Consider the following 16,609-nt stretch of genomic DNA (forward strand, 5'->3'; position numbering starts at 1 on the left):
TGTGTAAGTAGTCTCCTTCTACGCGTATACGTGTACGACACACGAATTAACATAGAAAGAGAGAGCGTATCTCTCGTGATTGAACGCGTGTGTGCGTGAAAGAACGTACCCACCTACTGTGTACTCTTGTTTTAAGCGTGCGTGATCGTGCATACTCGTCGCAACGAGAGCGAATAAGAGGAAACGTAAAGATTCGGCGAGAGCGAGTGAGATGAAATATAGAGGAAGATCCTCATCCGTGCAAGGAAAATTAAACGAGGATAGAGAGTGGGAACGAGAGAGAAATATGCAAAGAAGCGCGAGTAGAAAGGAGATGGAAGATGAGAGGGCTGCAAGTGGTCGATCGACCAATCGGTGGCCGCTCACACTAAAGCTCTGCGCACACTTCTGCGCATCCGTGTGATCGAGCAAGTAAAGTACATGCTCTCTTGTAATTATGATCCCTTGCTATTGTGTGCGCCGGAGTAGGAGTACTGGTGCGCACGCTCGACCAAGCACGGCCAATAATCACGATGGGACTAAGGGGGAAAGTTGGCCACGCTTAAGAGGCGGAGTCACATTCGCACGGACCATTGGCGAGTGCAGTGCACCGTGAGCGAGCCTGGTTTACGCCTCTTCATTGTGGTCTTTTGCCACGCGTTCATTGTCTTATTCTACTTCTCCCTTGTTGATGACTCGAATGCGTTGTATATATACCATTTCGGTCGAACTACGCTTGACACTTTCTACTCGCGAATTATCCGTCGTGACTGTTGCAGGGTAAGAGAGCGTTGTACGAGAAAGTTTGCAAGCTAATTCTGATACATTTGCCTTTAGGTGTTTTGTTTAGTTCTTTGGATTTTTTCTTCGGATCTTTATGCGATATAGAAAGTAACCCTAATGGCGTGAGATAAATAGTGAAATATACTTTCTTTCTATAAATTTCACTTTTAACGTAAGCATCCTAATTTTTGGTTTTGAGATAAATAACTGACCTATGATAAATAATGGGTCTCCGTGAATAATGTGGCTTTCTACTCTGTATTGCACCGCCATCTATCATCGTTTTAGCAAAACACGTCCTCCATGCAAAACGAAAGTTACCATTTGTCGATCATATATTCTTCTGAACTGTAAAAATTATTAGTTGTCTTTAGTCTTCAGTCTTAACTTCGAAAGTTTGAGAGACACCGCTTTTCAAAGCATAGTGCAGGTTAGGTTGAGGTTAGGTGCAGTATAAACAATCACAAAACATTGTGAAATTGACGAGGTCATTTTATACCTTGAAATAATTGTAGTTCTAGATATTTCTTTAATTTGTTACAATGGACGATGTATATAAATTTTATAATAGAAATGCATCAGCGAAAGTGCATATAAAAGAGTATTTTGATGACTATCGGAGACTGATATCCGATTGTTTTATACCTATGAAAAGAGCTGAAGATAATTTGATGGAAATGATGGGAGTCCAGCTTACACAGGAAGAAATGTCCACGTTAACGGAATATTGCAGGTTTTTCAACATCTGTAAATTTCGATCTTTCAAAGTTGTTCTACGATAATATAAAACAATTATTTTTAGCGTTGATAATTTAACAGTGGAAGGAGAAGTTCCAAAATTAATTAATAATAGAAAAATAAGAAAAAAAGAGGTGTTTGATGCTCAAGAACCACCAGAAGATGTACAGTTACAAACTATTCAAAGTCTAAGGCAAAGGTTAAAACAAAACTTCAAAAAGCCTACTTATAAATACCTAAGTGAACTGTTCGTAGTAAGTATCTAGTTTGAAATGGAAATGAAAACAAATATGTTTTGTATGCGATTACTATTTTTTCTTTCCCTCAGAATTATAGAGAGGTAGAAGCAACAAATGAAACATGTGCTATTCCTGGTCATGATATTCTTATATTTGTTAGAATTTACTATCCTTTTCTGCACCGTGGAAAAAGTGCACCAAAGACGGAATGTGGTACATTGTTACGATTACATAATATTATAGCGGTACTAGGTTCTCAAACACTTGCTCATTTACGGGATAAAATATCATGTATTGCTGATTACAGTATTTCTAGAGAATGTAGCAATAACTTGGACAATGCGATAGGACCTATGGCAAAAGTAATTTATTCTTTCTTAATATTTAGTTAGATGCACTGCATTTGTAATTTATAATATTTTTCATGACTTTAGGATGTTTACAAATCAGGATTTTTTTTTATTGAAGATACTTTTTATAATGATATGAGGTGTCCCACAAATGTCGACTACAGTAAGGTAATCATCAATTGGGCACAAAGAAGACCAAAATTAGGACCTTTTAAAACTGCTACAATGGAAGATTGTAGGCTGGATTCATTGTGCGTAAGATTTGGATTCCCATGGGTGTACAAGCACCAAGGTGGTTGTGAACATTTAATTGTGTTTAGCGATGCTAGGTAATTTTATTGTGTCATATATAAACTTCTAATTTTGAAATAGGTTTACCTTTTTTCACCTCATTTTACTTTCCTACTATTTTCAGGTTTATTAACTGTGATGATGAATTAGCGATATCCGCGTATCCAAGAATAGTTAGATTAAGACCTACATCTTCCAAATTTTGTATGATATGTGGTATCTACACTGTTCAATGGATTACAATGGAACATGAAAGAATACCGCACAATCCTTGTTATTTTTGTGATATTTGTTTTAAGTCTTATAACTATATTAACGGTAAAAAAGTCGGCGGATTTAAAGCGTACGCATATCCACGAAATATTGAAGCCGTGAAGGGAAAAATAGAAATATAAATGTACCGAACTCCATCTGTTTGCATTAAAAATAAATTATTTTATTAACGTTTTCAGAGAATATAACTTTCTCAAATTCTCCTTTGCACTATTTAATTCTGGTTTGAATTCTAATGCTTTCTTATACATATCTTCTGCTTCATTGAATTTATTCCATCTATGATACAGTACACCCAAATTCGTATAAAACATGGCATCTTTAGGATTCCTTGATATTGCATTCTTGAAATACACTTCCGCTTCCACAAAATTTCCTGCTTTCCCCAATATGTTTGCGATATTGAAATGAATAGATGCGTCATCCGGTATATATCGTAAAGCTTGATTTGCTACTTTTAGAGCATCTTCTCGCATACCTAAATCATCAAGAAGTAATACCATATTGGTCCATGCTCTTCTGTGCGTATTTCTTTGTTTCGTAGCAGATTCCCAGGCTTTCAATGCTTTATCATAATTTTTCTGCTCCAAATACTATAAATACAGTCACTTAGAATTTCCGTATTTACTTTCTTTAAGGTTTTAATTAATATTACTAACCAGCACACCCAAATTATAAAAGCAATCAGGATATTTGCTTCTATAAGTCAAAGCAGTCAAGTAACTTTTTTCCGATTCTTCGTATCGTTTTAATGCCGATAAAACAATGCCTAAATTCATCCATGCTGTGGCAAAGTCCTCCCTAAAAATGACAACTTAGTAGCACTGCATTTTCCAATAGAAAATTTTAACCAAGACGATTAAGTAATTGGACATATATACATACATACAATTAGACTTACTGTAACTCAATAGCTCGCTTAAACAACGTCTCTGCTTCTAAATACCTTCCTTGATCTTTGAGCAAATTTCCGAGGTTGTTCATAGCTTGAGCATACGTGGGATTTAGTCTACTTAATACATATTAAAGTTATTTTACGTTTGAGAGATTTATTTTATTTCTGTAGTCTTTTATACCTCAGAGCTTCCTCGTATTCGTATTGCGCTAATGTAGAGTTTCCGGCATCAGCCGCATTTTTCGCAATATTATAGTGTACTTTTGCATTTAATGGACAAACATGTAATGCTGATCGGAATAAAGTAGTTTCAGTTCTCCATTGGTCGCTTCTTATCCACGATTTCACAAAGAACAACGAAATTAAAGCTACATATGTTAATAGCAAATATTGCACAGGGACACGGTTATAAAGTTTCTGTAATCCTATAACAACTAAAAGGCAGTAACCAGCAGAGGGAATGTATAGAGTTCTCTCTGCCAAAACGAAACCAACATTAAAAAAGATATTGCTGGCTGGCAAAAATGGAATAACGAGCATTGTCACTCCCATAATCGAGTATCTGCAATACAAAGAAAATTTTCTTATATTTTTATTTTATTGTTCCATAGATTTACGAAGTATATAATTACCTTAAAAATGTATCTTCATAAGAATTAAATATATATACCAACATTGCACCAACTATTAACCAGAACAGAAGAACAAAAAGTATTCTTTTATCATTAAAGTTAATTAAGGGTATACAACCCATTGACCAATCAAAGCACAGCCACTCAGGACATATTAATAGCCATATATTCAAACAGTAAATATAATTGTAATTTAATATTCGTAAAAATATATTGTGCATGAATGATGCTGGGTTATCAACAGGTTGAAAGATTGGAGCCTTAAACTCCATTATGCAAAATCTTGAAATTATAAGTATCAAACCAGACGCAAAAAGTATAAAGAGCCTGATTAGTAATTTTTGTTTTTGTTTAATAAAATTCTTCAGTTGCTCGCATGAAGGTCTTGATGTAATGAACAAGATTATTTGAAATGGATATAGCTTGTTTACTACTATAATGTCATATATGCAACAAATTCCCTGAAAAAGATATTGTCATTATTATATTTACACACTAATTGATGGAAAAAATATTTCTTACCACTGCAGTAATTCCTGTTTCTTTGCACAGCATTGCAATTGCAACAGATGTGATACAACCACACATACTGAGCCATCTGTATAATAATCTCCTTGCATAGATTGAATAGTAATAAAATATAATGGATATCCACATAAATAGAGCACACAATAATTCTGCTCTACCTACAATGCCTGAAACCTATGCATTTGCATGAATTAGGAGAACAAAAGGTACATTTTTTATTCTTATAAAAGAAAAGCATATAATTACAATTACATACAGCTTCTGTATGCACTGGATGGACAGCAAACAATGCGGTAGCATAAAACGTAGTACTCCTTTCTTTTGAGTCTATAAGTATATTAAATACTGGTAACATTAATATGGAAACAATGGTATGAAGTATTATATTCACTATGTGATAATCTTGAGCTATCAATCTTTCACGAAGCCAAAAATGTAATCTACAAATAATGCAATTCCCTTAGAAAATATACTTAATACGTTAATTCTTATTGTATAAAAAAATGCTACCTAAAAGATAAGATCGTAAGTGGTCTATACGACTTGTGGCTTTGTTTATATGTCAGTCTTGTACCCCAAAAATCATTTTTAAATATATCCATCAAAGGACTGGTTTGTACATCTTCATTATGTACAATGGCTTCAGAATCATCAAATACAAATTCACCATTATAGCTATTAATAAAACACAGAGATAATGCAGTGATTATAATTAAAGAAAATGATACTGGAACATCTGTAAAAGTTAAATTATATTATTAGTATTGTTTAATTTATAAAATACAATACTGTACAGGTATGTACATTAATGTACCTGGTAATTTGGAATTCATTTTTAATGGCATATTGTTTTCCGCTCTAACGAATTCTATCAAATATTCATCTTCAAGTTCTTATATATCTGTTCTTTCTAATTAAAAATTTATTATCTCTGTATCTTTGTCTTCTGTAACAAAACGCCTTGAGAAATTGTGAATTCCTTACTTCTTACCATTTTCATGTCATTTTCAATGTTATCGGTAGAGCATAAAATACAATTACGCAGACGAGTTTCATAGAATAATAAATAGATGGCATTTCATATAACTCGTGTCATGTTTCATGTTCTGTAATACCGATCACGAAAACCTTTTACAATCTTGCGCCCTGTGCGATTTATCGTAACGAATCCATACATGTGTATGTGGTTGCATTATTTGAAATTTATTTCATATCAAAATAATAAAGATAAAAGGGAAGGATAAGAGAGTGAAAAATCGATTTCAGATAATAGTTTTTACCATTCATTTTTATTAACTTGCAAAATTACCTTAATTGTCTACTCATGCACAGATAAAATATATAAATAAAAATGTAGGTAAATAGTGAACGTGAGTCTATTTATCGAGACGGTCTAAGCACGCGCGTGCAAAATTAAACCACAAATTCGAATTTCACATCGAAAAAAAAGAAGAAAATAATAATAATAATCGTCTTCCTTCCTTTCTTCGAAAAAGACACGAAATCGTGGCATGACGACGCTCGATTTAAGAAATCACGTAACAGATCTATAGAACAGTGATAAACCTATCATAGAATAATGAATAAATATAACAATCGAAAACATGGCCAAATGCAATGACGAATAATATAACCGGACGTTCTCGCCCATCTTCCACGTGTCTTAACTTTCGTTTAATGAAAACTCGATGCGCACTACATTGTCACAACGAAATTTTTACCAAGAGATATGCACATATATATACATATACATATATATATATATATATATATATATTGTAAAAAAAAAAGTCATAACGAGCTATATAAAAGATACAACTGTAAGTGTTAATAGTTACATCTTTGGACAATCAACAAAAGCGATCACTCGCGGTGAAAACCGTTCTCTGAATGCGGAAACGCAATAAAGAAATTAAATAACTTCCGTGATAAACGTCAACCTCTTATTTGGGGAGACCTATTTGGATGATCGTTTCCTCATTTTTTTCATTTCTTCAAATGGTCAATAGGAAGCGCTAAATATCCTCCTCTTCTTATCGGAAAGATTCTTTCCTTTTTCTTTTCACATTTTTTAATGATAGAATATCTAACAATATTTTAAGTTAATAGATAACTCGCCAAATAAAAGATTAGCTATCCTTAAAAAATATTACGTCGATATTTAAGAATTCGATTCTGTAAGAGGTTTTTCTATTGAACACCTACATCACTTTATTTCTCTTTTACTGTTAATCGTGAAAATTCAACGACGTAAAGGAACGTGTGATTCCATCGTGTGATATCGAAAGCTGGTAAACACGAAATCTCAATGAACGATTTTAAAGAATGGTTTTTAAAAGAACCGATTTACGTAATCAAGCGAACACAGGTACGTAACAATAACAAGAACAATAACCGTGTTTCAGGAGTATCGATAGGATCACAATTCTTTCTAATATAAATATTTCATTTTAAAACGCCTGATCGTTCAAAGATTTTCGATATGTCTTTATTACCATTGCGAATTACTTATGATATATTTTGGTAAATTCTTTGGAAGTATTTCCAAGATGTATTATCGAAAGTGATTATCTGTAATATGGTCCAGTACTCGAGCATCCTTTACGACAAAGAATTTTCCATCAACGCTCGTTCACGTTGCTTGCAATTCAACTCTGTTAATTAACAAATAACACGAAACAGATTTAAAATTAACGCGCCATCTCACGTGGTCTTCGTTATGTGAATTATAGCACACATTTCGACTAGAGTAATATTATATATGTATACGCAGTTAAAATTAAATTTCGGAAACGAAATTAATATATACATTCCAGCAGTCTTGGCGGCTCAAGCGGATTCTCGTAAATTAATTGTACCCTGAACATACGAGTACTCTTCGAGTACTTTCACAATCAAACGTAACGATATATCGCTCGTATAATTATCATTTAATGGAACAACAAGTCGTAGAATTCACGCAGAAATAAAATCTCTAATGAGCAATTAATTTAACAGTAACAATTAAAACGTATTTAAGAGATGTTTAAAAAACAAGAGGGTACAAGTTCCGTTCTCCAATGTCGTAAATTAGGTTAAGTTGAGCCGCGTTTAAGAATCCATTGCTGTGGCAGTAGACACTTTCAACAAAATTTCACTACACGCTCTTCAATGATCGTCATATATACGTTCTTCATGGTGTTTTCCTAACGAAAAGGAATCTAAAAATAGAATCTCCTTGCATCTGTCAGCGGAGATTTGCATACTTTAAACCACAATAATTCCTTAACAACGATTTCAAAAGTATCTAAACTCTCGGGGCCACTTTATTAACGTAATTAAAAAAAAAAAAAAAAAGAAAGAAAGAATGGAAAGAAGATAAACAATCGATATTCAGAATGCATCGTTTCGAGGAGAACACTATAAAGCAACTTTAACTTAATTTATAAAAAAAGCTACGTCCACTCAACGTCCAACTGGTAAAGGGAGATCCCAATAAATCCCTTTGAACCTCGAAACAAATGTCACTTATAGGTTTAAAGGGACGATGTTCCTATCATTTAGAGCAGCATCTGCGTTTACACAGTTTCTCTGTTTCTTCGTTTTCCTTTCTATCTTCGCGCTGAAGATAACAGAACACGTCTCATCTTTGGCTTGTATTCATCATTTTGCAAGAAATGCCTGCAAACACGTGGAAAAGAAACAACAATCGTAGATCGTAGTCTGAAATTTCCAGAAAAAGAATAGGACACACCCACATTACGAATATTATACCGGATCGAATTAGAGGAATATCTTACTGTTACGATCTCGCTCGATCCTTTGAACGTTCTCGTGCGTGCAATACTTTGCGTACAGTGTAACACTATGGCTTACAAGACGATTATATAGGGTAACAGCACCTCTTACTCGCAAATCCAACGACGTCGAATCTTCTAACGCGCAATTTCCAGTTGTTGCAGCCTCGGGCTGAAACTAGGGTGTGTGTTTTTTCGCGGAATTTCATCCCGTTCTCGTCTAAAAAATAATATCCTTCGAACTAGAAAAATTGTAGTCCATCGGGATGAATTTGCTTGAGAACCGACTGGTTAAATTGTTTTATATTTCTACAGCTACTGTCAGTTGACTTTCTTATAAATGGCTGCAGCAATTGAAAGACCTGCATTTTTTTCAAGTGACTTTCTCGCGTTAAGTAAAAATAAGGGTCCGTGATTTGCTGTCTATTTACAACGTGAAGTACACAATATGTATATCGTAGAGAGATTGAACAATGACGCTTGCTTATCACACATCGTCGTGCCGTTGCCTGAATCTTCCTCTCGACTACTATTCATAGTTACGGATCGATTCGGTGATATCGAAGCTGCTCCGTTTCAAAGAGGATCACTCGATACTTCCCTCTTGTTATTTTCTTATCTCAAACGATTAAATATGTCTAGCTTCTAAAAAAGCTTCCTGTTCTGTTTCATTGATACGTTTTAAGATTGTTCGATTATACTATCCAGGTAGAAGGTTAAAATCAATCGTTCTTAGATGTCTTTGTACTTGAAAGAAACGATTCTTGCCAGATCACCGAATGGATTCGTATGCACAGTTTCGTCGAGAATCGTTTCACCATAATATACGGCTGTTCACAAAAAGATTACACGACACTCCTACTATATGGAAAACAACTACGCGTTTAGACTACTGAATTGCTTCGAGGAAAAAGTCAATTTCCCCCTTCCTTTGCTTTCTCTTCCCGAGGTTGACGTTCGGCTTTCCCATTCCCATTCAATTATCGCTCTCAGCGTAATCGTCGCTGTCACCACTGTCGTAATATTGGTACCTCGACTGTTGACAGTTGAAATCCAATGGACTGTTCGTAGATAACTCGGGGTATCCTTGGAATTCGGTATCTATACCCTGAAGCACATCCACGGATTCACCGTCCAGAACCTCCAGGTGTTGGGAAAACACGTCTTCCGACATGGAATCGTTTGACCTAGGAAAAATAAACGCCTTTTTTCTGTTTTGCTTTATATAAATCTTTGATTCTGTCATAGGGCAAAATAATAGGTGAACTATCAGTGATTCAACTACAGCACTTAGTCGATTAAAAAACGATGCAACACAGGTTCATATTTTAGTAGAAGCAAAAATGGCGTCTAAAAAGCATTTGAAATTCAATCCTCGAAATTCACTCTTGGCTTACGAACATGTAAAGAGTTTCCTTCATTCAGCGATTATAGGAATAAAAATATACAGCTTTTAATAGCGTTAATCGTAGTTTCGAAATATCTCGACCATCTTGCATGAATTAAAATTAATGATATACCGTATGTTCAACCGAGAGCCAGTTAGTATTCGAATAATACGGTACGGATAAAACGGTACGGAGAATAAAAAAAAAAAAAAAAAAAAAAAATAAGAAAGAAATAAAAATAAGCGGTTAGCCGACTCTCTAATTAATACATTATGCATACACGAAGGTCGTGCATCACTAGTTCATGCAGTTTTTGTTTTGTTTACTTACTGAGCTGCAGATGATGGTTACATTTCATCATCACACAGCCTGCAACAAACGCATAGAGCGCACTATGGTCATTACGGTCACAGTACAAAATGAAATTGTTAGATCCCGCAGCAGGGCATACTGTCTATCTAACGACAACGCATGCCACAATTCGAAAGCTATGACTTTCGTTTCATAGCTTGATATGATAAGCAAGAACTTTCTATGAAACGTCTATTGTACTGCACGCTAGTGTTCGATATTTCTTAATGTTTTAAACGATTCTTTAAACGAATCCCTGACTGATTTCATTTTAATGAATACTAATCGCTATTAATAATATCGATGAGTTATATGCTTGATGACGTTAATAGATGATAGTAAAAACAATATTCACGTATCGATTATATGACATAGACGAACCGTGTGTGTAATGTAAGTCGCGCGAAATCAATACTTACATTTGCTCATTCTGTTCGTTACCGCTCTCTTCGGTGACCAACAGTTCATACTCCTCTGCCGCGAATCGGTCCCAATCCGACAGCTGTTGCGAATGAAACAAAAGAAAACATAACGATAACAGATATCAGCGAGGTACTCATAACAACGAGTGTTTCCTGGTAAATTTCATTTTATTTGCATTTGATAATTTCAAAAGCTTTTTACCTCGTGACCATCAGGGTCATGCTCCCTAGCAGATGCAAAGGGATCTCTCTGCTCGTGATCCAGGTACTTCTCGAGGTTGAAGAACGTGTCGAAGAAGATTGAGGTCATCTTGCACTTCTTCAAGTCGCTTAGAGATATCTTTCCCGGCGTCGCTGGTTTGATCATGTCCAACATCTACCAACCAAAAAATTATTAATTTAAAATTATAAACAAAACTACATAATGACGTAATTTTCACTTACTAACCTGACAAAGGCAATCCTCAAAGGGTAACGTTTCCAGTCCAATCGCTTCCATACGATGCAACTGTTCTTCATAAAAATATTCCAGCTCGTACATTGACAAATATCCATCGCCATCGAGATCCATGCATCTATCGATCATCCGAAATGAAATATCTATTGTTCGTACAACGCATCTAGCTTAAACATTACACGTTATACCTGAACCAATATTCAATAGCAGTCGGATGGTTTTTGTCCTCCTCGCTTAACAAGAACCACACGAATTCCGTGTAACTCATTTTATCCTGGGGTTGTTGAACGCCGTTTCCGCTTTTCACGCCACCCCTGGTCACTGCACCGCTGAATATTCTCGCGATCATACGCTTGGAAAGAGCTGTAATACGATCCAACCAAAAATAAGAGAATTCCATAGCAACGAAACTTACAAAGGATGTTTTTTCTGGAAGAATTTTTCCTCACCGTGATCATTATGCTTTGTGAGATCCGTTTTGTCGATAAAGAGATCGTGATCTCGATCAAGCTCCCAGAATTTGCAGTAGATCACATAGAAATGCTCATAGCTGAAGTAGGCAGTCACTTGATTGATATCCTCCTCGTGTTCGAGGATCGCTATCACCGACAAAAGGTTGCTTCTTCGCAGTTCGGCGACGGAAATTCTTCCGCTCCAGCTTCGATTCACACAATAGAATATCCTGGCGATCACCTGGCGTCAAGAATCGTGAAAATTATCAAACAAGATATAAATATAAATTTGTCGCCTTAACTACATCCTCGATATTGAACGTACAAATACGACGTGCAAATACAGAAGCCGGTTAAATAGAAAAAAATTTGAAAGATTCCACTTAAGTGGCTGATGTGAAATCGAGTAAAAAAACAGCGCAACGTTCGCTCGTTAAAATGATTTTCCAATGACCAGAAGCGCGCGTGATAATTGCTCGAGGCGAGCACGATCATCTTGAATAATTCAAGACGATCCACGTTGCGTAAACTACGGTCCATCTTCCGTGGAATCTTTTTTTCTTCTCCCTCTATCTTTGCCTGCATTGAGAGAAATATCCAGCAAATATTTATCGCGCGAATACGAACCGTGTGTACGTAGCGTGAATGGAACTCAGTAGCTTCTTTGAGGAAAGTTAAACCGGGATGAGTCTCGACTACGTCTTGTACCAATGGGATCAAATCCTCTGGTAGTATATTGTTCCTCTGGCCCCGGGTTGTGATTCGGATAAACTTGCTTGCCGCGTCATGGTAGGTGTTCGACAGTCTATAAATAATCAATCCCACGACATTCATTAAACTTACCGAATTAGAGAACAATTCTTTCGAATTAAAGCGCTCGAATATCTCGATTCATTTTTCAGATGTGTTTATTGACTTTTATAAGGTGTATGTTATAGCATACTCTTTCCAAAACTCGAGGAACGCGTTCATCTCAACGTAGCCGGTCTGATCTCCTCCGGCGGCAAGGAAAAGCGGCACCTTCCAATAGAGCGGCAAGTCGCATGCCTGCAAGACAAATCATAGCCTTTGTATGCAGCTGTTCTAACCACGGAACGTTAGAGTTACGGCTTTCCCACGTGAAATCGCTGCCCACGTGAGAGAATACGCGAATGGTCAAGATCAAATCTCGACTCGACTCTCTGTATTAAAACGAAGAACGAGTAAACGAGGAAGAACGTTATCCTTGGGACTTTTAACAAGTTCCAACGGTCGTTTTACCTTGGTGATAGCGTGAAATTGGGCTCGAGATGCACGATGACCAGGAAGAGTTTGGAAAGCAGCGGTGATCCTCGCGATAGTTGCCTCTACTTGCGACAATGGCAGAGGTTTCCCTCCGGGAAAGTAAAATCTGCAATAGAAATTTCGTTTTCGTTATCCTTAATCGAATAGTTCAACGGTTATTGTATCGCATACGGTTTGGATCAATGTTTACCGTGGTATGTGAACGTTTCTGTTCGCTTTCACGTGCCTCTGGAGTGTCGTGTGCGGTGGCAAGCTCTTTTGCTGTGTCTTGTCTTTCGCGTACGTCTAGAACCAACAAGCATCGTTCCGACCAGACTGATTGGGACCGTGAAAAGTAGCAAAATCGCAGCCTACGTTCGTCTATATATATTCGCTTAGTATACGATCAATCGTTATTTGAACATGGTTACGATTTTGCACCGTGTATTTAGTGATATTATTCGCAACGAACCCGTAATTAGAATTACTCAACTCTGCTGCGTTCTTCGAATTACATTTTCTACGGTTAGAAAATTTCTTAAGTCGGAGCCGAATAATTTTGCATCGTGTGCTGAAGTTTCTTTCGTTCCATAAAACATGAAAATTCAAGAATCGCAGCAGGGTTAATCTCGTAATGCAGCATAAAGTTCTCGAAACATGTTGGAGAAGCTAAATTGGCTTTATTTCCTCCAGTTAATTTCCTTCGTTACATAACTTGGTTTATGTCGCGTGTTACAAACAAAGGACACGGCAAGCCACGATCCTGATCTCATTATATTGTTCGAGCTTCCGGTTACGTTGGATCGATGCGGTTCTCCAAGGTGTCTAATCGATCGTCGTCGACGAGTCGGAATAATTCTATGCTTCTTCGAAAGCGCCGTTCCGAGGCGAAGGTATCGGCGTACCAAGGACACGACATCCTGTTACGCGACGCCAAGGATCCGAAGAATGCAAAGAGGCCGGCCAACGCGGCTAATGCATCGCCTCGCCCATGTGACTATGGTTACATCACGAGTCTCCTCCTATATACGCTGTTGTTTCCAACATCACGGTCAAGAGGCGACAGGATCTTTCGGTTCATCGCACGTTAGGTGTCGATCGTTAAACACTGTACATCCTTTCCTTTGCTTCATTTCAAATATTTGCTTTTTTCCAAGAAAAAACGGGAAGAATGGAGATTTTACAAAGTTTGCTCAACGAAAGTATCGAAGATAAGAGATGTCAATGATCGCCAGAAATAGTGACAAGGCTAACGACAGCAGCGGTAATAATAGACGCGAGAAAAAAATACTGCGAGTAATAAAAATAGCGGTAGAGCTTCTTCGATGGAATCCGTTTAAGGAAGATCAATAATGCACGCTCGTTCCACCAGGCGAATATAAGGCAACGTCCGCTCGAGTGATCGAACGATAATCAACGATAGTCCCAGATCGAACGTATCGAGGGGATAAGACTCGGGGGAACCCAACTTGGAATGAAAATAGACCTAATGTAAGAGTTGCTATTCACGAGCGAAAGTTAACAAGTGGAAAAGCAACGAAATTGGAATATAAAGCAGATATAGCATAGATAGTTATAGTATAAACAACGAATCGATAGTTATCGATAACCGAAGACGGGAATCGTTGTGAAATCCTGGAACAGATCGGGTTCACGTCCCGTGACATTGGGGCAGATTAGGCAAAACGACTGGTACAATTATCGTAGTCTCATGTTTGGCACGATTCGCTGTCTGACACACGGGATACCGTCAATCAGCGTTCCAATTGACATAGCGAATTCGGCTACGCCTCCCGATCGAATCCTCGCTCTGCCAACCGGCCAAGGACCACTCGTTTCGATACCGAATACTTGACCTTCACCGTTCGACCGATGCTGCGGTATTTACTTCGATTTTGTTGCCCATCAGTGCTTTAATTCATGGAAGAGAAGGATGCCGAGTTCGTAAACATATTTTAAATTAATTGGACCGCGGCTCTGACGATGAAAGAGAGTGGCAGTTTCATCGAGGTCCTGATTCAATCAGATATTCTTGCGAGGATCGTACAGAAAGTTGAAGAGAACTGTGCAGAGAAATGCGCCAGCCAGGGAACCTAATTCGTTGATTGGATTCATCGAGAGCTCTATTCTTAAGAGGGGAATAGTTTGTTCTACCATTTTAACCTTCTAAATGTGTGAATTTGAATATCTAAAGTTCGATATTAAATTTAAGTATTCGAATCTGCATGGTTGCGATTATATGTTCGAGTTTAAACGTAAAACCTGTACGTCGTTAAAGATATTTCATATCGAAACGTTTCCTTCCTGGTTCCCATTATCCTAACGAGTGTCGCTTGTAGTTGGTCACAGTGAACTTTCCTGGCTTGAGAGTCCGCTTTTCAGCCATAAGCGGTGATAGAGTCAGCCACGCTCGATTCCAAGGCGACAGACGACGGCCTTTTAAAATCTAGCACGGTATCCAATATGGAGCGGCTACAATGAGTCAGTCAGTCGTCGCAGATATTCGCCGGCGAGAACGATTTCTCGCCGTTAACCCCAAGGGCGCTCGAAACTTTTTCCTATTTTCCTTTGACCGTCGTGCCACCGATCTCACGTCGCCGCTACCCGAGTCTTCACGTTTTTCCATATCGGGCTATATACACACCGGTGATACAACGCAGCGTCACCGATCGCGCGTCCTTTCCAATGGGAATTTTAATTACACGATACCTGGAACCTTACCTAGCCGCGTGATCGCCTTAAGCCGTTCTTCTATCGTTAAATTAATTCCAGCTGGCAATTTCAGCGAAATTACCAATTCCAGTAATCCTATCGTGCATCGTGACCAACTATATTCTATCGAGTTGTCATTCGTTTCTATATAATAGCCTTGCGAATCATGGACCACCCTGCACGATAAATAACACCAACGTAACGTCATGGGTATTATTTAGCCAAGAGTACAAGACGATAAGCGGTCGAGAGCTGTCCGTTTCCACTTATGGCCATGGTGGTCCGCTTTATTCCTCTTCTCGAGGTCGAATAACATTAATCGTAACGAAAACCGAGCAGTGACTCAGCGGCTCGGCGATCAAACAAACGAGAGACACGCGTCGATTAAATTAATCGAGCCCTCTTCTCTGATATCACGATGAACTGCGTCTTTTAAACTCCATCGACGTATCTTTCTTTTTATTCTTCGTCCTGTTTATGAGTCGTCTTAAACGGTTAATAGCCACGAAAACTGGCGACGAAAACATCGGCTACCACATGGAAAGAGAGACTTCATTCAAGCATAAGAAAATACATCTGGCATTGAGCAGAGGCAACAAACACCATTGACTTCTGGATACATCCACCAACTTCCATGTTACTTTTTTTTAAACACAACAAATTTTCTTCGAGTCTCCTTTATATCCATCGACGGTGCAACGCGAGGGAATTGCTGCGGCCTCTCTGCTACACATTGCATCCATAAATATCCACGTGTTTCTCGTTTACTTCACACGCACGCTGGAATCCGTGGAATCTTGTTGTTTCCATTGTTACTTTGTGCTGTTTATTACAACGATATCGAGAATTTGCTATCAATTTTCTCGAATCAGCTCGATAATGATCTCGAATTAATTGTAAAAGCCGTAGGCGGAATTGGCAGGAATTTCTCTGAGCAAAATCTAGTTTGATCTCAAAGCACATTGAAAAGGCAATAACCGTCTAATAACAATGTCATAGCCGAGCCCTCGTGTCACGTGCATTGTCTGATCATTCAGCAGCGCCATATTGGAGAACCGTGGTTTATCACATAGTGGGTAA

At 37.6% G+C, this 16,609-nt stretch overlaps 3 protein-coding genes across 8 annotated transcripts in view; 1 reads left to right on the forward strand and 2 right to left on the reverse strand.

Annotated features, from left to right (window-relative positions):
• Positions 1-1,075: 1,075 nt before the first annotated feature.
• On the forward strand, positions 1,076-3,050 carry Pbp49 (proximal sequence element A Pbp49). Of its 3 annotated transcripts, none has more exons than XM_069111050.1 (6): positions 1,076-1,192; positions 1,278-1,495; positions 1,565-1,754; positions 1,829-2,101; positions 2,174-2,418; positions 2,505-3,050. In XM_069111050.1, the coding sequence occupies exons 2-6, from the start codon at positions 1,305-1,307 to the stop codon at positions 2,773-2,775; spliced, it is 1,170 nt and encodes a 389-aa protein (XP_068967151.1). In that variant the 5' UTR covers positions 1,076-1,192; positions 1,278-1,304; the 3' UTR covers positions 2,776-3,050. The 3 variants fall into 3 exon arrangements, with proteins under 3 accessions (XP_068967151.1, XP_068967150.1, XP_068967152.1); XM_069111051.1 differs by having other exon boundaries at positions 1,140-1,208; XM_069111049.1 differs by having other exon boundaries at positions 1,126-1,495.
• LOC138178802 (protein O-mannosyl-transferase TMTC4) lies at positions 2,809-5,701 on the reverse strand. The gene is made up of 9 exons (XM_069111048.1): positions 5,523-5,701; positions 5,219-5,444; positions 4,965-5,148; positions 4,703-4,882; positions 4,181-4,641; positions 3,730-4,110; positions 3,555-3,662; positions 3,313-3,454; positions 2,809-3,246 (listed from the first exon to the last, which is right to left on the reverse strand). Exons 1-9 carry the CDS (start codon positions 5,551-5,553, stop codon positions 2,812-2,814), a joined length of 2,148 nt encoding a protein of 715 aa, XP_068967149.1. The 5' UTR covers positions 5,554-5,701; the 3' UTR covers positions 2,809-2,811.
• Positions 5,702-8,875: 3,174 nt separating this feature from the next.
• LOC138179213 (uncharacterized) overlaps positions 8,876-16,609 on the reverse strand; it is a 35,778-nt gene continuing 28,044 nt past the window's right edge. For 3 of the 4 annotated variants that reach the window (XM_069111781.1, XM_069111782.1, XM_069111783.1), the window contains exons 3-12: positions 13,029-13,123; positions 12,815-12,944; positions 12,498-12,601; positions 12,182-12,359; positions 11,552-11,795; positions 11,291-11,465; positions 11,094-11,220; positions 10,848-11,021; positions 10,643-10,725; positions 8,876-9,671 (exon numbers count right to left, since the gene is read on the reverse strand). In XM_069111781.1, the coding sequence (XP_068967882.1) occupies positions 9,461-9,671; positions 10,643-10,725; positions 10,848-11,021; positions 11,094-11,220; positions 11,291-11,465; positions 11,552-11,795; positions 12,182-12,359; positions 12,498-12,601; positions 12,815-12,944; positions 13,029-13,123 (1,521 nt within the window). In that variant the 3' untranslated portion in view covers positions 8,876-9,460. Of the gene's footprint in view, positions 9,672-10,202; positions 10,242-10,642; positions 10,726-10,847; positions 11,022-11,093; positions 11,221-11,290; positions 11,466-11,551; positions 11,796-12,181; positions 12,360-12,497; positions 12,602-12,814; positions 12,945-13,028; positions 13,124-16,609 lie in introns of all 4 variants that reach the window. The other variant, XM_069111784.1, reaches the window with a different exon arrangement.

The sequence above is a fragment of the Bombus flavifrons genome, chromosome 4, assembly GCF_040668555.2.
Source record: "Bombus flavifrons isolate JBK064 chromosome 4, iyBomFlav1_principal, whole genome shotgun sequence".
Taxonomy (NCBI): Eukaryota; Metazoa; Arthropoda; class Insecta; order Hymenoptera; family Apidae; genus Bombus; species Bombus flavifrons.